We start from the raw sequence: 25,162 nt of genomic DNA, 5'->3' as shown, positions 1-25,162 counted from the left end.
GTCCATCTTATTAGATTTAATCCAGTGTTATAGTCTGACATCCTCTTTTTGGTTTTGGATTCTGTCATCTAGTGTCCTAACTATGCCAGCATTGTGTGGCTTCAAATTCTTTGAGGTTACAGTTGGAAAAAGTGTTGGCATTTCTTTGTCTAAACCCCACGAGCCTACCCACGTTACCCATACAGTCTCTTTCAAGAACATAACCTATGGCCTATACTTATTTGCTCCCTGATGCTTCATTGGGGCATGGGGTAACCTTGCATTCTCTAATACTATGCTGGCAGAGTGCAAGCCTGGGCAGATCCTTCCTGGCTGAAAAGGCTTTTGGAATAAGCCAAGTGACAGATGGAGGGAATACTCATATCGATAAAATGACAGTTTCTGTAAGTAATGAACCATTTTTTGGGTGGGGGAGAATCAAACCTGCGATTTCATCCATGTGGAGAATGCCTGGTGTGAAAACTCATGCCACCAATGCAGATTGGCAACTCACTTTTACTTTAGAGAGTTAGATCTTCCTGGTTCCCAGGCTGGCCTTCTATCTATTATACAGTTCCATCTCTCAGTGAAATCATTGTAGAGCAGAAAGGGTGCAGAATGTGGCATCATGTGATTTGAGTTTTATTCAGAGTTCTGCAACCTTCCAGCTGTGGGTCCTTGAGTAAGTCACTCCCCCTTGACAGGCCTTAGTTCTCTCTTATGTAAAATGAAGGCATTGGATTGGATGATTTCAAAATCTTGTAAGTCTCTTTAAGCTCTGGATTCATGATTCATGATATATAGATAGATACATACATATATATATATATAAATATATACACATATATTATGAACCATTTAATATCATATAATATATTCAATATATTATATGTGTTCCATTTATATATCAATGACTAATACCGTTATTGCTTTGAACATGTTCATATGTATGACTTTCCTCCAAGTGTGATGAGTAGATACTGTCTTTACCCTCAGTTCTGGCTATGTCTATCTGAAAGGCAGTGATATTGTAATATTCAGCTGACCTGATCTCTGCATACAATGGTTCACTTGAAGACAACCCCAAAGAATTGGTTGATGTGATCATGGCCCTCTGTCTACATAACTAGCTAGCATGACCAAAAATATGTAGAATATTTGGTAACAAATCTGTTGCCATCTAGAAAATCTGTGTAGGCCATGAGACACTAATAAAAGTGTTGTAAACAAAAAGATTATGATTAACTAATGCATGTCATAAGACCTTCCTAGACATCTTACTGGGGTATGGATCGTCACAGAAATGCGTTTTTCCTAAGTACTTATCTTTTATTGCCATGGCACTGTTGGAACGTACAATATTTTAGAGCAAAGACCATTTGGTTGCTATTGCCTTTGATCCCCAGTGCCATTGTGGTGGCTTGCACATAGTAGGCAATTTATAAATGCCCTTTAGACTGGACCCAATCTAAAGACAGTTAAAAAATCATTACCCAGATATTTATAAAGGATTCCTGGAAGACTCTTTTGCCCAAACTCATCAATTAGGTGTCAGTACTAACCTCAACACAGTCCATTGGAGAGCCAGTGTAGCCTTCTTGAGCATTAGCCTGTTTTAGAAGGAGGACAATGTCTGTACATGAATGGTAAAGCTACTTCTCTGGAGATGCATCACTATCCATACAGATTCTGCAGGGAGATTTTTTTTTTCCTGCTGAGGAGTACATGCTGCCTTCAATGACACTGAAGCCTCATTAAAGGAGTCTTGCTTCCTTCCTTCCCAGGGAATTTTCATTAACTGTGTTAAGTTGGCTTCCCAAATGTTAAGTTCTTAACCAACAAATGGTGGCTATCTGGTAGGGGCATATTCCACCAAATGTCCTCTAAATGGCAGAACGAGGCTGGAAAATAGAAATGAAGATGCTGAGCTGAGTGTAGGATCACCATCATACTTATGAGTGAATCTTTTTTTCATGGTTCTCTCCTCTTAGATTTGATCACTTTTAGGCTTTAGTGGAACTGAAAAGTTCAATTATATGTAAAGTGACTGTTAAATCAGCAGGACCCTTGTGGGGGTCTGAGCCTACCCTCCCTTCTTCAATTGCAAGTGTGCTAAATCCATTAATGTTACAAAGGAATGTACATCCATCAGGTATAGTGGTGGAGGCCAGGGTGCATATTATAGCTTTTACTGCATATGAGACATTGCAGTCCTGTTCTTAGGAACTGCCAGGCAGATTGGGAATCACAGTCACGGTTAATAGCAGCGAATTGCCAGCTCTTGATGGGTGGGTAGTCACTCCTTTCAGTGGTTGCCCCCTGGGGGAGAAGGTAGAAAAACAGAGGGAGGGAATTAGAGTGACTTTGCACAGCTGAGCAGGTTCATGCCGCCGGATCCGTGGCAAGCATTGGCAGGGCTCCACTCTGGGGAGGCTCACAACAACATCACAGTCTCATTTTTACCAATTGGTGTTGCTATATAGCCAGTGGTGCACAGGGGGAGAGCAAGAAGAGAAGGGGGGTGGTGTGGGCTGGGGAACAGGATGGAAAGTGGGGAGAGAGGAAGGAAGGCGGGAGTCTGGGCTAAATTAAACAAACAAACCAACTACATGTTAAAAGTGTTTAACCCAGAACCATTAGCCTGGTGCTACTAATTGTTCTCAACTAGTATTTTAAGTTCAATGTGTGATTAAAGAGTTGGCTCACAAACTCTCTGCATAACCTTAATTTTTTCAAGGTTCTTTGAGTGTAGAATGGCTTATAATAATGATTTTGACTAATACGATTTTTGACATGCAACTTTAATGCTTAACCTTAGTACAACTCCAGAGCATTTCATGTGTATTCAGCTGTAAAGAGTGATGATTTAAAGGGATAATATAAGAAAAAGGTCGTTCTAGAATGAACCTCTAACAAATTGCATAAAGGGAGCTTATTATTCCATGAGTAGAGGGATATGCAGCTTTTCTGATCATTTTTCTGCTTGGTTCAAAAAATTGTTGAGACATGATTGGGGAAAGAAACAGGAAAAAATGAAATAGAATTCTGCAAGCAGGGAACATTCTTTTGATGGTTATGATTTTGTTGCCACTAAAAATATTCTACGATAATGTGGTTATTCATCTCCTCTCTTGTTTTGGGTGAAGAATTCGCTCCAACAAGAAAATGCTGTTATTGGTTGGAGGATTGCCTCCTGGACCGGACCGGCTTCCCAGTAACTTGGTTCAGTACTATGACGACGAAAAGAAGACATGGAAAATACTTACAAGTGAGTGGTTTTGTTGATTCATTTATTTATCCATTTATTTATTTTGGGTTAGCTTTGTCTTGATGAATTTGAAAACATGGTTAATCAAATTAGGCGTTTTATTGATTTGTTATCCTTAAGAGATGTGTTTATGTATCACAGGGGACTTCTCAGTAACAGAATAAATTAAGATTCCTGAGGTTGCCAATTTGATCGTAGAATAGGCCTAAATTAAATCTGGCCAAAAATCACTGACTTGAGTTTTTGTTCAAAGCAAACTTTTAAGGCATTTTGCAGTCCCCAAAGAATAAAATCGTATAATTATTTTAGGAAAGTCTTTCCCAAATCAAAGCAGCCTTCTAACCTATGGTCTCTGTAAGCTTCTGTCAGTTTGTGTTTAACTTTGTGTTTTTTTTTTCTCTTTTAGTCATAATCTGTAGATTGTATTCATCAGTGGTATTACCCTACAGCTTAGGTGGACAAATGTATTCCAGGCATCTCCCAGCTACAATAAATTGTGCTTACAAACTTCACCCAGACTCCCCCTAGCTCCCTTCCTCAAACCATGATTGTGTTTTGCAGCAAGCCTTTTGCCTTGGGCATTGAGATTTGGAACTTATCGTTATATTGGTTACAATTCCCAATCTGAATCAGTCATGGAATCAAAATCATCGTTTCTTGAGTGCAGCAGGCTGTGTGCACTAGTCCCCTTGTGGGTAAAGTGGCAGCATTGGTCAATAAAACTAAATTTTAACTGTCAAAATTGCCCAGAGCTAAGTAGATAAAATAATAAATAAGCAATTTTGATCCATAAATCAAAGCATATTTTTAGAACTGGACAACTGGTGGAAGTTAGATTTTCTAATAACATGCATTTTTTTTAATGAGTAAGATGTCTTATACTATATATATATATATATATATATATATATATATATATATATGTATATGTATGTATATATACATTTTCTTTTCCACTTTCCAAAAGTATTTTAAGGAAATGTAAATGGGAAAGGATTTTGTCCTAAGAATAGGAGTGGAGCAAAAACTATTGTTGTGTGGTGCTTGAAATAATACATTTCTGAGCTGGTTTACTACCCCAGTGAAGCTGATAGTAGCATCGGCCAAGAACTGCAGTGAGAAGGCTCCCTGGGTACCCATATGCTATGGAAGGAGTAGACGATGTGGTGTAACAGCAGCAAGATTAAGGACAAGAAACAAAGAACAATAATTTAGAGAAATCTTAGAATCATCTTTATTCTAGTTAAAGTATTGATCCTCACAGCTTGAACAACTAAATTCATGGCAAATCCATACTTTTTAAAGAATTTTCAGGCATATAAAGAAAATGTCTTTTTTTCCTGATTCTTGATCAAGAGAGAGAAGTAAGCAGACCTGGAGTTAGCAAGCAACAGAGACAAAGAGACAAGGAAAAATAGAAATGGAGGATCAGTGACCAAGATACAGGGATTCATCAATTCAACCCATTTCTGAGGTCTTACTAGCTCAGTCCAACTGTATGCCCAATCTGTGCTAGGTGAGGCCCTATCTGCTCTTTCTTAGAAGCCTGCTGTTTTAATTGTTCCCAGTTTTAATAAGGATATGTTTCCTTTGAATCCACTAAAACCCTCCTCCAGTGCCTCATTGTGACTTAGAAGTGTTTCTTAGCTTTTTGAAGATAGGCTCAAGCTTGGGCAGGCTCTACAAAGTGGGAAAGGCTTCAAGCATAAACCTGGTGATGGGGCTTTATACCTGTCATCCAAGGACCAGACTAGCTCAGTTCAGAGATGCTAATCACCAGGTTCACCCCATGATGCTGACTTTTCTGGTGGCAGTAGCCTTCAAAGACTGTCTGTGATGTCCTTGAGAGAAAATCCACATTGATATAACCATGGCTCCTGGAAGTATTTGCATGTAAGAAGTCATTCCTGTTCCCCTCTTATGCCTCTGTCTAGGGTACATTCCATATGTGTTGGAGAATTAAATGCTTTAGGCAGCAAATACATTTTCTATCTCTTATAGTTCTGTAAACAGAAGATCCTTTTCTTAGGGTTGTGCATATTTCTGCTGGCATTAGCCAAGAATCAAGAAGTTAAAAAAAGGAAAATAACTTTTTTGAATGAATTTGCTACAGTCGAAATGTAAGGGAAATAAACATGTTAATGAATAAAATATGGAGAAGGACTTATAATAGTAAGATATTCAGAGATCTTTACTCTGTAAGAATTGCTTAACCAAAGTAGTGTTATAGTTTTGGAAGAAAGGAGTATTCTGCCTACACTGTTGAATTCTAGCCCTCCAGTTGTGTTTACATAGTCTAAAATGAACAGGAGATTTCAGTCATTTGTTTTCCCCTTTGATAAACATTTGCTAAACACCTCCTATATGAACGGCATTTTCCTACGTGTTAGAAAAACTAAAGTTTAGATATGACAATGTCCCTGCCTTTGTGGAGTTTCCAGTCAAGGGGAAGAGTAAGAAAAGCATATAGTCCAGTCAAGAGGAAGGATGAGAGAAGCACTATAATCTACACTATACATTATGAGTGCATCAGACAGTTATAGACATAGTGGTATTTAAAGTCCAAAGGGGAAGGTCATTAGGGACTGTATTATATTTGCTTGATTAGAAAGCCAATCTGGCTAATTCATATTGCAAATTGGAAGGGGCATCACTTGGGGGGAAGGGAGTGTTGTGGAAATCAGTTTATTTGATCTGACTATCTTTGCTAATTAAATTAACCAGGTAACTGCCAAATCTTTTTCACTTTGGGCCATACAGAACTGACTGAGGAATGTGTGGCTCAAAGGACTGAAGGAAGAACTAAAGAGTTCTTTAATTTGGATCCTGGACTCAGAAGGAGTATTAGTGATTGAAGATTTCTACTCACTGTAACTATATTGGAATGCCAAAGCCAGAGTGAAATTTACCCAAGTCTGAAAGTAGTCAGGGAGATCTTTGAAAGGGCATTGGGGGTAGTAGCGAATGCAGGGAGACAGACCTGTGCACTTGGCTTTTCTCAGGCATGTGCTAGCTAAGCTGCGACCTTGGAGGTTGAGTGAGAAAATAATAACCTACTGGGTATGAAGTAGCCCTTAGTCTTTGCCACAGCTTTCGGTCATGTTTCCTTTCAGAGTTTTTCAAAACTTGCAGACCCATGTAAATACTGTGTATATGAGGTATTTGATTCGCCAGAGAAAAGGCACAAGCCACTTTGAGTAGTCATACACGTACACACACACAAACACACACACGCACATGCACAATCAAATGAGTGCTTTGAAAACTTTATAATATGTGAGCTATTATTATCATTATAATGATTGTACTAAAGTAGGGGAGATGCGCCTAATGATTTGATTGCAAGAATATTGGATGATTTTTTGAGTATAGGGGTGACAAAAACTGCATACTTTTTATACTTTAGGTCTTTTTTTTTCATTTTGGAGAGGGGGAGGCAAGGCAATTAGGGTTAAATGACCTGCCCAAGGTCACACAGCTAGTAAGTGTCAGGTGTCTGAGGCTGCATTTGAACTCAGGTCCTCCTGACTCCAGGGCCGGTTCTCTATTCACTATGCCACCTAGCTGCCCCTCTTTTTATGCTTTAGAAGCATCATTAAGCCCAGGGAAGTATGGTGTGATGATAAGAATGTTGTGCTTGGGATCAAGAGAGACCTGGGTGTGAATCTTGCCTTGGATATTATTAGTTTTAAGATCCTGGACAAATAAGTCCCTTAGCTCTCTTGATTTACTCTCCTGAAAAAGTATAATAATACCTTCAGTACCTGTCTCACAGGGCTGTGATGGAGATCAAATGTGACAGTGTACTTGTAAGAACTTTGAGATCCTGAACATACTATGTACATGTTAGCTATTGTCATTGTAGCATAATTCATTAAATGGAGCAGTTACCAAGGGCAGACTTTTGCAACATCATGGCTAGGTAAGTAAAACTTTAGTGAATCATCTAGTTCTTTGGTATCTACAAAATAACCAGCTAAGGTATTCCTCCTTCCCCCCTCCCACCCCTGAATATACTTAGCAATATGTTAAGAGTCCAAGTTTTCATTGTGGCCTCACTGCAACTTCACCACATGACCTCGGACAAAATCATTAAACTTTACAGTACAGAATAGAGGTCCACAGTGCTAGTTTCTCTTGCCAAAGTCTATCAGAATGGCAGTAAGGAATAACAAGTAAAAATTACTATAAAATGCCATTTGCAACTACAGTGTACTCAGTATTAATAATAAGCCAGGCATTATGGTCCCCTTGCCTGCTAATAACCTGTAAGAGAGAGTCTGCAATGTTCTTTCATTCTTTTCAATTAAACTGTTTTTTGTTTTGTTGCATTTTTGTTTCCTTTCTCACTCTTGCATACAGTTTCCCATGCCATCCCCAAATTATTAGAAAGCGGAACAGGTGATATGAGTACTAAAATGACCAGGGTACGACATGCTTTCTACTCATTCCAGTAAAATAGGCCATGGTGCAGTTATACCCAACCTTAGAGGGACAGTCAGAGCTCAAAATTACTGGGGCTACCCAGTAACTTGGGAATGATTCCTTGTAATGTGTTCATGCTGCCCACATGGAACATAGACAGTTTGTACTCTGGCATGGCCTTTACTCAGAGATCATAGACCAGGGGGGCAGAACCAGCAGCCTCAAGGCCACATGTGGGCCTCTAGGCCCTCAAGTGTGGCCCTTTGACTGAATCCAACCGTCACAGAACGCATCTCCTTAATAAAAGGATTTGTTCTGTAAAACCTGGACTCAGTCAAAAGGCTGCACCCAAGGACCTAGTTTTCTTGATTATTTTAAGGAGAGACACGAAGAAGGCAATACTAATCAGACCTACTCTTGTGGGTATAGTATTGATGAATCAAATATTATCTTAAATATTAAGGTATGACATCCCTATAAAGAGAGGTGGTGTGACATAGTGGATAAAGCACCAGTCTTAGAATTGGGAAAACCTGGGTTCAAGCCCGATCTCTGACACCTTGGGCAAGGAAGGGTATAAGTCTCAGAGAAAGTGCTGATTTTGATTGGTAAGGGGAGTTTCCTCATCTGACAGTTCTCTATGCCAATGGCCCTTTCACTATAATAAAATACAAAGGTCTCAAACGTGGGGTAGTAAAATTCCCAAGTAAGGAAAGAACAAGATTAAAAATGTAAGTGGTAAATATTTAACAAAATAAATAAGTAAAATACAACATGGATAATGTTGATTTGTGGTATCAATTTTTATGTGCCCTGCAGGGATATACTTCTATTTCAGTTTGACACCGTTGGTATAATGTGAAAGCTTGGCAACATGAAAACTTAAGCTTTAAGGTAGCATAGAAACTCAGGAAATGTTGAAGTTTTGTGTTTTGAAAATATGGCACTAAGACCTGCAGAAAATATCAGGATAAACAAGTCATGATGCTTGCCTTTGAGGAATTTACATCCTAACGGAGAGGAAATACACATATACACATATGTATATATGTGTATATATGTACATGCATATATACATACGTGTGTGTGCATATTGTATGTATGTGTAGGTATGTGTGTATATATATATATGTATATATATGAATATAGCAATACTACAAACTATGTAAGTGCCCAAGAAAGGTGCAGAAAAAGAACTTTAAAATAGCACCGTTGGGGTTTCTTCTCACTAGTGAATAAAACAAGAAGCGAGAGAATGTGGCATGAAGAAGAATTAGTCATTATACTTGACATTGTACTGTGACCTTTACCTTGTGGGACTCACCAGTGTGCAGTGCAGTAGGGTCACATATGGCCATCATAAGGGTTGATTATTCAGGGGCTAATAATCCAGTTTAAATCACACTGACTGATTTTCCTTTTCGATCCTTCAGCAGCCCTTCTTTTGGCTATTTTCTTTATTAGTATTTCCAACAGAGCACAGGTCAGGAAAGGGTGAGCTGTTGAAACTCAAATTAGTCAACTGCTGTTACTTGTTAGCAGCTGTTGTGATAATTTGGTAATGTTTGGAATTGTAAACAAATGAATCTATAGAGGCTTGGAGATTTTCTTTAACTACACCATTCCTTTCCCTAAAATAAAATATTTGAATTGAACTGAACTGGATTCATAGGGATAGTAAAGAGTAGCCTATAGATATTATTATTCTTGATAGGCAACTCAGAAAGACACTTGAATCCACAAGAGTAAAACTCTGGAGATGTCCGAAAAATAATCAGATTTGTTCTCAGAATTGGAGAAGGAGGGGAAAAGATGCCCTCTATTTTGAGTGTCTGGATTAATATGCTATGCAAACGATGAAAAGATTTAGTGTAATAGCACTGCATCAGGTCTCTTTGCTTAGGTTAGACTCTGTTTCTTTGGCTTGCAGAGTAATTGTTTTCTGGCCCATAGACAAAGAAGGAAGAGAGGAAGAGAAAGAGAGAGAGAGAGAGAGAGAGAGAGAGAGAGAGAGAGAGAGAACATTGTATTTGGATTTCTTTTTTAATATGCTAGCATCTAATTTTACCTTCAATGAGCTCAATTCTAATTTGAGATACATGGCTGCACATTGCTATATATCTTGAAATACATGCTACTGCGCATTCATGCATCAGCGCATTAGTGGATTCTTCATAGATTTTTTTTTCAAAATGTGTGTGGTGGTCTTTTAAAATACTGCATTTCAAGTAAGTAGGAAGTCTATAAAACATAACTAGGTTTATTTGGCCAGCCCACTTTTTATCTCTAGTCTATACCCTCTTTGAATTTATTGTTCTTTCTCAAAAGAGAACAACAGCCTCCCAGAAATGATAAAGTCTGTTTCACAATCCTTTGAGAACTTGATGGCAGGTTCATAGTCATTTCAGCTGCTGCAAACTTCATTTCCTACATAGAGTGAGACTCATTTTTCCAGAGCAAGGCCAGTAGCTTCTCTTCCTCAGGGTACTATGGACCTAAAGGGTTGGAGTGTATCTTTCTCTAATGCTAGTTGCTGGAGTCATCATTCTGGTGTGTTCTTTTCACTGCACCAGAAATTATTGGCCCAGGTCCATTTCGCCTAACATCAGTTAGCTTTTACAAAGGGGTATTTACTACAAAGCATAAACATACCCCTAGCCAAGACTTAGAGGCAAATATCCTCAATGTTATCTTGGTCCCTAGGTAGAGTGGGCTCCAACTTTGCAAGGGCTACTCTTGAACATTTGTCCCACCGAGTCCACTTCTAAATGTGATGTATGAGTCCCAAATGTGACAATGAGTCCCTGTCTCAGCCACGACCATACAAGGTCCCTTGAGTTATCCTCCCGAGTCTTCCTGCTAGACTTGCTAGCTACAAAATCCACTATGAATCCATTAATCTACAAAATCTACAAGTTGGACTCCAGTTCCTAGACCTCCTTTCTAACCTTTGGAAGTTCACAAAGCCATAGCTATCTGCCCCACTCCTTCATTTAAAAGAAGAAAGGATATCTATGACAGAGACAAAAGCAACAGCAAGGTCATGTGATCACAGTCTGCATGTTGATGGCCTAACTGGGAGAGATGAAGGCCGAAGTCTTCTCAGAAGTTTACAGCAGTCTAAGTCTCCACACTCGATCACAGCCAGGCAGGAAAAGAGCCAAAGGAAGGGGACTCACTTTGGTTCATTACTGTCTTTTGAATGAACCCCAGTACCAGCTCCACAGCCAATCAGCAATCTTTCTCTTCACCAAGTGGTTAGCAGACTGGAACTAATTACAGAATGTCTGTGCATATTCCAAATGAGGGAGCCAGGACTTTCCATTATATGTCATCGTGCCTTTCTGGAAGCAGATTCTCCAACCTCTGCCATGTGAAGATTGCCTCAGCTGGGTACATTATGCATGCATGTATATACATGCCAGCCCCCAGTTACATACCAATGATAGGATTTGCTATTTGTCATGTTTCTAATGATGTGAATATCATGAAAGATGGCCATAGATTCATAAAATACTAGAGTTAGAAAGGACTTTAGTCCAAAGGAGATAGACTAACTCATTTTGCAGATAAGAAAACTGAGGCCCAGAGAGATTGAATTAATTTGCCTGAAGTTAGGTAGCCAGGTAATAATGGAGCCAGCATATAAACCCATGCCCAGGGTTTCTACTATTCCAGCTTTTGACTGCACCAATTGATACCCCTTAGCTTTGCAGTTTTCCATTTCAGTCTTCACTCTGACTATCTGTCTCACCAGAATGGTCCATTGGTCATAAACAGGACAAGCAAGTTGGCATGAATGAATATACATGTAAATGTTGGAAAAATATCACTCAACAGTGCATGCCCTACTGAGATAACGTCTTTGTTTATGGATGGCGCGGACTCTGAATTATCTGTAGGAAAATTATCTGATTTTCAGTTTGATGGTGGCCATCCGTGTTTTTTTTAAGATTATTGACATGACATAATCTGCCCCTGGGACAACTTTGTAGATGTTTCAATCCCCCCTATTTAATTTGAGTTTAGAAAAGCTCTTGACATCCAAGCAAATAACCATCTCTTCTGCTCAAGAAAGGTTTGACAATGGGGAAGAACTTGAAGAATGAAAGAGTGGTCTGCTTCTAGTGGGGCCTGGGTTATAGGATGGCATGGAGCAGGAAGAGAAAGACAGAATGGAGAAATTAGCCATCTAGCCCCTCCTGTGTCAGCATAGCCTTATTAAAGTAAATTCCCATAACTTCAGTTGCATCTCCATTCAAATTTAACTATAAAAATAGAGTCTAAAGACAGTTATGCTGGTTTACCATTTGAGGCCAATCATACCTCAGCTTCCCATCATTAGTGTAAATAATGGATAGTTCATTATGTTTTTTACTACAATGGAACAAATTTGGGCAACTACAAATATACATGTACACGTGTTCATGTATATGTACAGGTACATATAAACATTTGCATGTATTGCCTTTCTTCTGGAAAGCTGAAAGTACTTTATGTCTATAATTTCGTTTATCTTCATGGGGCAAGATAGAAATCATATGTAATTATACCCATACTGTTAGTGATAGTAGTTTTGGGAGTTCTACAAGGATACATAGCAGAGGTAGGTTTAGAATACATATTTTGTGACTCTCAGTTGAATCCAATGGTTGCCAGGAGCCACAGTGGATAGAGCACTGGGCCTGGAATCGGAACGACATGAGTTCAAGTCCAGTCTCAGACACTTTACTAGCTGTGTGACCCTGGGCAGGTCACTTAATCTTATTTGCTTCAGTTACCTCATCTGTAAAATGACTGGAGAAAGAATGTGGCAAATGACTCCCGTATCTCTGCCAAGAAAACCGCAAATGGGGCCACAGAGAGTCAGACATGACTGAAATAACTGAACACCACCACGCTGAATCCAATATGCGATAGGCCAAACCTTGTAGCTTGGGTTATGAAATGTGCAAGGGTCTAAATACACTATCAAAGACCCAGGTGCAAGTGGCCCTAGTACATGCTTAAATAGTTTTTCAATACCATTTCTTAACCATCAGCCACTTACAGGTAAAGCCCTTTTAAGAAAATGGCCATTGGTGAAACAATCTGAAAATACCAAGCAGTTGCTTCCTTCCATTACTGGGATGTCAAGATATGCATAATGGATCCTTTAATTATTGCTCACCAATCTTTTGTCAATATCTTTTTAGTCACTAAGCACTGACATTTTGAAAAAAACCAACATAATATTTAATTCTGAAATTAAAAATATGGTAAAAATGGCAAATTTCATTATTCAGATAAAACTATTATCATAAAGTTTCAAAAACCAGAATCTTCAAATATTTTTATGTTGAGAACTGCATAGCACTTCCAAAAACCCTACTGCTAAGGAAATGATGTATCACTTTCACTTTCATTATATGTTTTTAATCAGAGCGTGACTTCACACTAGACAAAGCGATGCTTTATGCATGGTCTCACTTGTTTTTGCTAAAATCTTTTGACATGATTAATTTTACTTTAATGCTTTTGTCTTGTTGTAATGGTGAGGATGATGGGTATAAACCAGGGCAAAAATACATGCTTTTCTATTATAATACCTCTGAGCATTAAAAAAAATATATTAAATGAAAGCAAAAAAAATCACAGGAGACTGGTCCGACTGGAATTAAATTTCTTGCTACCTGAACACAGAATACATGAGATTCAAAAAAAAATGATTCAGCCATTGTTTTTAGTTTTATTTTTGGTATTTCTTTTATAGCAGTTTATTCATCTGTATGATTGGAAGTGACGAGGAGGAGGAAGATTGTATCTTATAGCTTTCTGGCTATGCAGTGAATCCCCAGTTCCATTGCAGGGTTTTCCTTCACAATATCCAAACCAAACTCTTAATTAATCCTCTGAAGGCTTACAGGGCAGATCCCAAACTGTATTTACATGATGACACCTTTGGTTAATCACGGGCTAATTGTAACTTGTGCCAGTCTTTTAAAACAGGCTCCCATCACATATATAAAAGCAGACAGGGGAGAGACATGAACAGCAGAGCAGGAAATGGTGGGGATGCATCTACTGGAGGCAAAGCTCTCAGCTTGGTATTGTACCAGCTTCCAGTCTAACAGAATCTAATATAATCTCCTTTGTCCAGACGACAAAAAGCAGTTCTGTAGGTGACATGGGAGGAGAATGACAATGCTGCATTCAACAAGTGGGAGACACTGTGAATAGTAGTAAAAAGAATTGATTCAGCAAAGGCAGACGGTGTTCATTTTTCATTATTATCTTTATAAATTCTAAAGTTACATATCCATATTTCTGCACGTTTCTGTTTCTCTTACATACCTGTTTGTTTACTATAGATGCTTTACTAGAGTAAATTCCCTTGCAACAAATAGTATTATGGTGAAAATCGCTGTATAACAAAAACATTTCTTGATCACTGGCCAAATGGCCCATTTATTTCACTTAATTATCAAAATAACAAAAGCACACAGAGCCAATGGATTTGAATTCTCCTGTGGAACTTAGAGTAATAGGATTTGACTTTCAATATACCCTTTTGGTGAAAGGAAATGGAGATATTTAGCCTAGATAAGAAATAACATAATAGTCTTCAACTCTTTGTCCTGGGTAATATAGATTGCATTTATTCTACTTGGCCCAGGGTGGCATAAGTAGCAGCAGCAGCAAGAGTAGCAGTTCACATTTATATAGTGCTTTATAGTTACAAAGAATTGTAGATGCATACATACATACACAACATGAATTCTTAAAAACTGTAGACAGAACATTTAATTAATATCTTTTTAAAGACATGAAAACTCTTGTAAGAAACATAATTTGAACTCAGGACTTTTGACTCACAGTTCTTTATGTTCATCATGCTGTTGCCTAGGGCCATTTTTGGTAGGGACTGAATAGATTTCAGCTCTACTGGAAAAAAAAATGTTTTTAAAATAAATACCATTTGGCTGCATAGGTAGCTACTGAGTTCCTTATCATCCACAGTGTTTTGCTGTTATGGTTGTTTGAAGTCATTTATATAGAGAAGATCTATTATTTCATTTGAGAGAGGACCAAATGAGTTCTGACCAGAACCTTCTAGCTCTGAGATTCTATCATTAAGAAAACCCCTTAAAGAAGAACCGATGTCACTTGAAGAATGATACCGTCAGTCTAGCCACCAAGACTCCTTATTTCATTTTTAAAATATTGATCCAAATAGTATCATGATATAAAGCAACTTCACCTTTTCAAGTTAATTTTTTATTGTGAACTTCATCATCATAGGGGGCACATCATGCATAGGTGGCACAGTGGATAGAGTTCCGGGCTTGGAGTCAGGAAGACCTGAGTTCCAATGTGGCCTCAGACACCTAACTAGCTGCATGGCCCTGGGCAAGTCACTTAACCCTGTTTGCCTCAGTTTCCTCATCTGTCAAATGAGCTGGAGAAGGAAATGGCAAACCACTCCAATATCTTTCCTAAGAAAACCCCAAATGGGGTCACGACTGAACAACAACAAGGTGGAGCAGTGAATATAGCACTAATCTGAATTTAAATCTGGCCTTAGACATTTATTAGCTATATCACATTGGGCAAGCCACTTAACCTCTGTCTGCCTCAGTTTCCTCAACTTTCAAATGGTAATACTAATAACACCTACTTCCTTCCAGGGTTGTCATAAGGATTAAATGAGATAATATTTGTAAAGTATTCATCAAGGGCTTGGTACACAATTGGTGCTTAATAAATGTTTATTTCCTTTCTTCTCTCACAAACACAAATATCTCATTATTATAAAGACTATTAAAGAGGATCAAATAAGAAACTGAAATTGTTACATAGTTCATTTTTAAAGAATATATGTGTCCGTACATATACACACAAACACACAATTTAATAAGGCAGTAACTGCTATATTTGAACAGGCATATCTTTGGAGCATTTAATGATTTTAAAGAACTAGGCACATTTAATTTTTGAATGAGATAATACATGGGAAGACATAGTGAAAAGGAGAAAGGCTTTGTACAAATGTATGATTGTTTCTGCCTTCTTATGCTGTCCAGGTAGGCCCTGGTAGTCATGGTCGTTGCTTTCTTCCTTCTGGGATCTTGCCTATTTCCTCACTTTCAAATATCTTCTATGAGTGTCATCTATTCAGTTTATTCACCTCTTCTGGTTATGCTTCAGATTATGCCCTAATAGGAAATTATAGCTTTCTTTGCCAGAATTAATAAGATTTAGATCCTAGAGACAAGTCTACTGGCTACCTTACACCTAAATTTCATTCAGCTACCTGTCTCCATTTCCCTGTCCAGTTTGCAGGACTCTACTGAACCATTTTTCAGACCATCATTCCCTTGTTATTATATGTCATGAACCTCTATCCTCTTCCATTTTCTATGTCAGTTCATAAATACTCATTAAAATATTTTATCTATTCTCTGTTCTGTAAGTTACTTATTTTTTAAACCTAATACACAATGTATTCATTACCTTTGCAATCCTCCTTGGCACAAAGGGGAAGAAAGCCTCCTTTCCATATTGTCTGAAACTTCCCGGCTTATTCTGGATAATGTCAATGAATGTCTGAGTCTTGGTTTTCAGACATTTCTACTTACTCAGTTGCTGGGAAAAAAAGAATCTCCACATGTTTTGAGTATGTGTAGCTACACTTCCCAAAGGATCATAATATCATTGGTAAGCATATATACTATGAAAATATAAGGGCATATTTTGATGATTCTATCTCAATTTAAACTCCCCTGCCTTGGATCTATACTCTTTGGAGAATGAATGAATAAATTAAAAATCATTTCTTCAGAATGTAGAAAAGTAGGACAGTCTCTGCTCTCAAGCAACTCAAAATTCTAATTAGAGGGTTCAAGTACCAGGTGGAAAAAAGGACCCAGTAGTCGTAAGGGTATAGATGCTAGGCAAAGGAAAAGGCCCAGGGGTGCATAGAGTACATGAGCAGGTCAGATGTCAATGATTGAGGGTCTGAAGTATGGTTGCAGTATAGATGGTAAAGGCTTTTTGCTCTTCCATCTTGCCAAAAAGACTGTCTTTGGTAACTTCCTGGTCAGTGTGAGTAGTCTTCTGAGGGGGATGAAAAACAAGAGACTGGGGGAGGGTGTAATCCACCACCATTGGAAAGGCTTGTGGACTTCAGGGATGGAGTAGAATAAGAACTCTGGGAGTAAGCATACATCCAGGAGGAGAAAAGAAAGGATGCCCTGACAGGAAGGTGGGGTGGGGGGCATTGTCATATCCCATGGTGCTTGCCCTTGCTAAGAACTCTGGGTGGGATCTGGGGGTGTACTCTAGATTGGACAAACATTTTAGGACTTCTGCTACATGCTCCTCAAGCCCCAAACGTGATACGGGTAAAACAATTGTCCATAGAGCTTTTTAGCCTACGCATAAAGACAGCTATTTCCCCTTGCACATTATGTCTGGACACTAAGAACATCCCCACTTATGTTTGTTTACCTAATATATTTTCCTCTATTTGTCAGAGAGAATTGGGGTTGGCTGGGGGTGAGGGAGGGGGAATTGACCAATAGAATGCATATAACTTTCAGGGTGTCTTGACCGAGGCTAACCCTCCATCTATGTCTTCAGTGCCATCCCTTCCCACCTCCTCTAGACGTTGCTTCATTAGTTATTACCATTGCCCTCTCTGCACCATGAGTATTTTTCTTTCTCCATAGGCTCCTTGCTCTTGACTTTTAACTTTGCTCAGTTTTTCCTGTCCCTTCCCTCTCAAAAGACAGCCCTATTTCCCTTCTTTCTTTTACCACCAAACTTCACAAAAGAACAATCTACAATTTTTTTCCTTACCACTCAATTTTTAATCCTCCAGGACTTGCTTTTCTTGTCTAACACTCCACTAAAATGACTCTTTTAGTCATCAGTGACCTCCTAATTCCAATCATCTTGTTTTGCAGTACTCGCCCTTCTTGACTTCAGTTTTCATTTGATACTGTTGATGACATCGTCTTTTTTCAGACTCCTTCCTTAGCTTCTGACTCCAAACATTCTCTGTTCATCTCCTATCTTTGGCCCCTCCATCTCTCTCATGTATTTACTCTTTTTTTTCCTTTTCACCTCCTGAAAGTCATTTCTTCAACATGTACTTATTAAGCTCCTACTATGTGCAAAGCCGGTGGTGGGGAACCTGCGGCTTTGAGACCACATGTGGCCTTCTAGGTCTCTGAGTGCAGCCTTTTGGCCAAGTCCAAGTTTTACAGAACAAATCCTTTTATTAGGGGGATTTGTTCTGTGAAGTTTGGATTCAGTCAAAGGGCCACACTTGAGGACCTAGAGGGGCCAGATGTGGCCTCAAGGCCACAGGTTCCCCACCCTTGTGCAAGGCACTGTGCTAGGCAGTAGGAATGGGAAGACAAAAATTAAACTACCTATTCTCAAGGAGTTTACATTTAACTGGAAAGGTACAAAATATACGAAAAGAGGTAAGTACAAAAATTACAGTAAATAAAAAGTAATTGAGTTAGATATTAACAAGTGTGGGTCTAGGAAAACACATGTGACTCATGAGCTAAGTACTAAAGAGCAGAGGTAGGGAGGGAGAGTATTCCAGACACAGTTTCAAGACAGTGAAAAAAACTCAGAGATGGGAAATAGAATAGCTTGTGTAGAGAACATCCAATGGCCAATGCAGCTGGAGTATGGGAGTGACAGTAAAGTGAGGTAAGTAAACCTGGAAGGATGGACTTGAGGCATTAGGGAGCCAATGAAATTTCTCAAACAGAGATGTAATGTGGATAGGACTTAGGGATTTCAATATGCTAGCACAGAGAATAGATTGGAGAGAGACTGGAAGCAGAGAGACCATATAGGAGACTTTTTCAATAGTCCAGTGAAGATGAGGGCCTCCACTAGAGTAGTGCCCATGTGAGTAGAGATAAAGGATGGATGTGAGAGATATCATGGGTGGAAATTCGACATTTGGCAACTATTTGGTCATGGGGGTAAAGGAGAAGGAAGAGTTTAGGATGACTCCATGTTGGAACCTGAATAACTGTAAGTATGTTGGTATCCTTGATGATGATAGGGAAAGATAGGAAAATAGGTTTACCAACCAGTCCACTGGGGAAAAAAAGTATGCATGTTATATTTTCAAGTTTAATATGCATTATTAACATTTTTTCATTGTTTTATTAGGTCTAGAAAATCAACAAAACAATAAATCAAACCCAGATTTGTAGTGTTTGCCAATTTCCAACATGTAAATACCCTGAAAATTTAACAGCTGCTTTGGGGAGTCACTTTGAGCTGTCTCCTGTCTATAATATTTTGTTTGTACCTCTCTTATTCCCCTTTCCCATGCCCCCTAGTATTGTAATTATAGTTATCATAAGAAACATGCCTTATCTACCTCATTAGATTGCAGTTTTGATAAGGGCAGGAACCACATTTTATTCTTTTTATCACTCACAATGTGAGTGGTCATGTCATTCCAAGCCATTCCTAGCCTCTCCAAACCCTGAATTCGGTTTGGAGTCCTCTTCCTCCAAGAAACCTAATGTCCTGAACTCTAAGGCTACTTTTTCCCAAGTCATTGAAGCAAGACTACAGTCCTTCGCTATAACACAAATGGGTCTTGGGACAGAGAGATGATTTCTTTATTGGTAAGAGTAGGTCCCTTAACCCTAGCCCTATTCAAGGACTGGATTTGGAGGCCCCTTCTCTACCATGGAAAGCTACTACTCTGGAGTTTACTGTTCCTCTTGTCCAAAGTGCTGAATCAATACTGGAGCAAGAGGCAGAATAACTGCTGGACCTGGAGTCAGGGGAGCCCTGAGATCCAATCCTGGGTCTGCCACTTACCCTCTGTGTGTCCTCAGCACTTAATCTGTCTGATACTGTTTTGTAACACGAAGAAGTTGGACTAGGTGATCTAGGAAGTCCTTTGAAATCCAAAATCCATATTCCACAAACCCTGAGCAACCATGAAAGTGGAATCTCTGCTAATACCGAGAATCCACCATGCTCCCAGCACCTGCTCTTGCCTGGAATCTTCATCATTGAACCCGGGAGTTGCAAGCTCCTGTCATGTTTTTATTCCCCAAAATGTCTGATGGCCTCTTTGCCCCAAACACTATTGGCTTGAGCTTGCTGTTTTGGTTGAAGGCTGCTCCTCCTCTACCCATTGTCACCAAAGCCATGCCAATAGCCCTTGTTTAATAACCTCAAATGCATGGTTGTCTATTTGTATATGCATGTGGCTTCTACATGTCAGTGATGTCCTGGCCCAGTCTGATCTCTCATTTAATTCATTAATTCAATTCAGTAGTTCAAGAAGTATTTATTAGGCACTTCCTCTGTGAAGGGAACATACCCTTATAAAAACAAAATGAAAAACAATCCCTGTACTCAAGGAGCATATGTGTATGTGTGTGTGTACATATATATGTATACGTGTGTATACACACACACGGATATATATCTAAGATACAGACACAGAAAGACAGCACACACTAGGCTATACATCATATATATGTATATATGTGTGCGTGTATATGTATATGCACATAACATACATATATAATACAGATTGTGTATATGTATGCACATACATACATACATACACATATATAAAATGTGTGTGTATAGCAGCTAGGTGGCACAGTGGATAGGGTGCCAGGCCTGCAGTCAGGAAGAATCATCTTTCTGAGTTAAAATCTGGCTTCAGACATTTACTAGTTGTGTGACCCTGGGTAAGTCACTTAACCCTGTTTGCCTTAGTTCCTCATCTGCAAAATGAGCTGGAGGAGGAAATGGCAAACCACTCCGGTATATTTGCCAAGAAAATCCCAAATGGGGTCACAAAGAGTCAGATATGACTGAAACAACTGTACAGCAACTGTGTGTGTGTGTATACACATGTCAGAAGATCTCAGATCAAGTACCTGGTCTGATTTTACAAGCTGTGTGACTATATGCAAACTACTTCCCCTCTATTGGTTTCAACATTCTCAGCTATAAAATAATATAATCACAGTTCCACCATCTACTTCAAAGAGTTATTGTGAGAAAAGGACTTCGTAAATTTTAAAGTAGTAAATAAATGACTGTTTCTATTATACAAATATTCCCATGTGCTATGTGCATAGTTATATACATACATAGCAAGTGTTTAAAATGCTAAATCCAGTGCATAGGATACATATATTCACATTAATGTAATATAGAAGCTTAATCTTTGGAAATGAAGAGTTCATACTGAAAGAAAAATTAAAGATAATCCAAGATAAAAAATAAATGTAGGAAAAGTTATTGTGGGGGAAGGGGAAAAGGGAGGTTATAGAGATGAGAAAAATAAATAGCCACTGGTGTAGATTCATTTGTCAAATTTATGACTTTGATCTATCTTATATCTAGTTGAAGATTCAAGAAAGGCCTTTATGCTAGATGTAGACATTATTTTAGCTCACAGAATGCCTTTATTTCCAATGGACTTGTTATACATTCTGTCAGAACCTTCTCTGTGTTTCCCCTCCCCTGAGCTCCATAGTTGTGATGGTCTGTGTGCCCGTACATATTCATATACAGAGGGAGAGGCTTTGGATTAAAGTTCTCAGATTGTTTCATCTTGAGCTAGGGATGCCAAGGCTTTCCTTGGCCTGTGGAATATTGGCAAACCTTGGGTCTCCTGTTCCCTACCCATTCATAAATTTGTGTAAAGTTCATCATTACAGTAATCATTCACTTTACCAAATATAATACAAGTAGTCCCTTTCATGCCTAAATAAAAATTTCTTGAGATTAAATTAATTCTTTTACTTTATAGCTTCCACTTTTTAAAAAGTGATAAAGCATCCCTTTGGTCTTTATTCTTGTCAAAACCAAAGGCATTTTCCCCACCTGAATGATAATCAGAAGATGTATGTGGAGATGAGTTGAAGGGAGATTTAATCTTTATTTCTTTCAATTTTATCATTAAATTTTTTGAGGTTTGACGTCCTGTGTTGTTATTTGTCACATATGTATGTAAATGTGTTCATAGATTTAATTCAGGGAACAATTCATGGTGTGTCTCATAATTTATATGTATCTCTAATATCCAATTCATTGGATAATCTCAGCATCAGGGTTTCATCTTCCGTGCCTTACTCAAGCTGGTTTCAGCACTGCACTGAAAAGCTTGAGCAAGCATGGGCGCGATATTAAAGAGAAAGCCACAGCGCTCTCTACCAGCTACTGTCGATGGACTGAATAAACTTTCTGAACCTGTAGGAGAATGATTAACTTCCCCATGTGCCTTAAGAAGGGCAGGTAAGAAAATAAATAAGCCTCTTCTTTTATAAAGCCTTGTTTTCTTTTGAATGAGATCTTATTTTGATGAGAGCCAGTGTAGTGTAATGAGGGGAGAGAAAGAGTGGGCCTCTGAGTTAAGAAACCTTGAGTTCAAATTGGGTTCAGGTACTACCTCTGATGTGTGCTGGCTGCATGACTCTGGCTAGTCACGTGCCATAGGCAGCTCTTTGGGACTGTAGCACAGAGAAGATACTAATTTGCATTGGAAGAGAGTGTCTTCTTGCTAAGAGAGTGAAAACAATTATTCTGACACTTTGGAAGAGTTCATGACTGGTTCTGTCTTCTTTAATGAAAAAGGTTTACTTGCTTATAAATCCAGAGGTCTCCACTTGCTAATTTAGGAGGTTGACAAGAGGGTGCTAATGAGGCCAACGTTGGGAATCTCAGTATCTCAGGAAGCCATCTAGCTTTACAAAGGAGAAATTTCTGTTTCAAATTCAATTCAGTTCAGCAAGTATTGACTACACATCTGCTTTGCACAAGGAACAAATTTAAACACTGATGATACAAAGAGAGGAAGAAAAAAGCAGCACCTGCCCTCAGTGAACTCAACATCTTACTTGGGTCTTCAAAGCTATATTCTGCATGCTGACTAGCTATCTCACAAAGGTATATCATAACTAATAAGGGGAGGAGAGAGAAATAAATAAGACAGTGCAAATCCGTCACTGCTATCAAAAAAAAATTAAGAGCAACTGTTCTGCCAATGGGTCATTAGCATCAATCACCCTTATCCTTATACTTACTGGCATTTGTAGAGTATTTTGAGGTTTGCAAAAGGCTTTTCATCTATTTTTTCCTTCCAACTTCATAACAACACTGTAAGATAAATACTAGAGGTATTGTAATCCCTCTTTTATGGATGAGAAAACTGAGACCCAGGGTGGTTACATGACTCGCCTATGGTTTCACAGCTAACAAGTCTAAGAGTTGGGATTTAGGTCAAGGTCTCCCTGAGTGCAAGCCTAGCACTCTATCCATCAGACTATCCCCTCCCCATTATTTGTGTTTCTGTCTTGGAAAATTGAGGTGGGAAAAGTAGGGAGGGGGAGAGAAAGAGCCACCAAATAAGGCACATAGAGTTCCAAAGTCAGCCCTTCAGTCTCATTCACCGGTGGTAGCCAGGATATTGCTTAGTAGGATACAAATGAATGAACATAGCTAAGTCTTCCACACCCAAGCAAGTCATTTCCATTCTCACCATTGATTCTGAAAACATAATTTAGTAGTGACAATAGAATACCATGGAAGGTCTGACTGGAGCAGTAGTTCTCACACTTTTCATAGTGCTGGAATCTTTCCCTTAAAAAAATCATATTGATTATCTTTTGTTTTTATACCAGCCCACATTTCCCAACCTATTCCGTACCCAGAGAGCCTTTCCACATTACAAACAATAAAAAAGTGGGAACATAACCCAGCACACTAATACATCGGAAAACCTCACCTCAGATGCAGTGTTCCACAACCTTAGTTCTTTTGTGAATAGGGATGGTTTTGTTCATTGTATTTGTATCCCTGGCATTTAGCACAGTGCCTGGCATAGGAGGTCAACACTTACTAAATGTTGGTTGGTGGCTTGATTGAGATGCCTTCTCGTATCTCATCTTTGGCACCAAATTTGGCCATTATTACATCATAGCATTCAATTTCAAATATTTTGTTCTTTCCGTTTATACTGTTGTAGTCATTGTTTATATTGTTTTTCTAGTTTTGTTTTTTTCACTTTTTATTGGTTCTTATAAGTCTTCCCACCTTCTGTTTTCATTGTAGTCATAATTGCTTACAGCACAATAATATCCCTTTTATTCATGTAACACAACTTGTTTAACCATTCCCAAAACAATGGTTATCTCCAATTCTTTGATGCCACAAAAGCTTCTGCTTCTGTGTAAACATTAAAAGAAAACTGTTTATGTGTACAAGAACTTTCTGTCACTGACTTCTTTGGGTTATTTGTCTACTATTGGGACCTCTGAGTCAAAGGGTATGGACATTTTATTTACTGTCTTCAAATAATTCTAAATTGCTTTCCAGAATGGTTGGATTCATTCATAACCACCATCAGTGAAGGTAGTGGGCCTGTTCACAACTCTTCCAACATTGATTATTCCTATATTTTGTCAACTTTGACAAGTTATTGAATGTGATATGAGGTCTCAGAGTTGTTGGATTTCTATTTCTTACTATTAGTGACTAGGAGCATTCTTTCATATGGTTGTTAATACTTGGCAGTTCTTTTTTTAGGAGTATTTGTAACTCTTCTCTTTAAACAAACCTTTGGCAGAATATTTGCTGTAAAATTTCTTTTAAATGATTTTTAAAAGGTCAAATCCTAATGGTATAAGGTTGCTTTTATTTAATCTTACACTTTCAGTTTAATTCTATTTCACATTTAACAATGCTCCAAATAGCTTGTTTAGTGAGAAAGGCATAATTTTTTGAATCCTTAAATGTTTTGTGGTTGTTGTTATGTCATTTGTCAATCATGTCTGATGCTCTATGACCCCATTTGGGGTTTTCTTGGAAAGGATCCTGAAGTGGTTTGCCATTTCCTTCTCCAGCTCATTTTACAAATGTGAAAACTGAGGCAAACAGGGTTAAGTGACTTGTCCAGAGTCACACAGCTGGTAAGTGTCAAAGGCCAGATTTGAACTTAAGAAGATGAGTCTTCCTGACTCCAGGCCTGTCACTCTATCCACTGCGCCACCCAGTGGCCCCAAGTGTTTCATAAGTGGAAGCAATATTAAATATGGTCGCTCAATTTTTAAGTTGCTTGACCTCTCTTGGCTTCTTTTCCCATCTATCAGAATGAGGTGATTAGATGGCATTGGTCATTCTAGATGTTCCACAGTTGTCATTTTCCCTTTACCAATATTAAGCCAATATTTAGAGGAATTGTTTCAGATCATCACATTTTCACAGGCCAGCCTGCATAATCTTCTATACCAAAAATGGTATGATGGACTCCAAAGTTTTTTTAATCCAGAATCCAAAATATTAAAGAAAATTTTTAGCATGAAACTCCTACATGTATATATTTTTGTATGTCTTATATACATGTACTACTATGCTAATATATCATGTACATTATAAAACATAAACAAAAATAGAAATTTAAAAGATGACATGAAGAAATAAACACCATTT

The 25,162-nt window shown here is 38.5% G+C and overlaps 1 protein-coding gene across 1 annotated transcript in view; it reads left to right on the top strand.

The window, feature by feature from the left end:
* Positions 1-25,162, top strand: part of KLHL14 (kelch like family member 14) — a 137,485-nt gene that overhangs the window by 33,673 nt on the left and 78,650 nt on the right. The window contains 1 exon segment of the mRNA XM_036743885.1: positions 3,126-3,247. Coding sequence (XP_036599780.1) covers positions 3,126-3,247 — 122 coding nt within the window.

The sequence above is a fragment of the Trichosurus vulpecula genome, chromosome 1 (genome assembly GCF_011100635.1).
Source record: "Trichosurus vulpecula isolate mTriVul1 chromosome 1, mTriVul1.pri, whole genome shotgun sequence".
Lineage (NCBI taxonomy): Eukaryota > Metazoa > Chordata > Mammalia > Diprotodontia > Phalangeridae > Trichosurus > Trichosurus vulpecula.
Note: the sequence above shows the minus strand (reverse complement) of the source record. Positions and strands in the feature narration are given on the sequence as shown.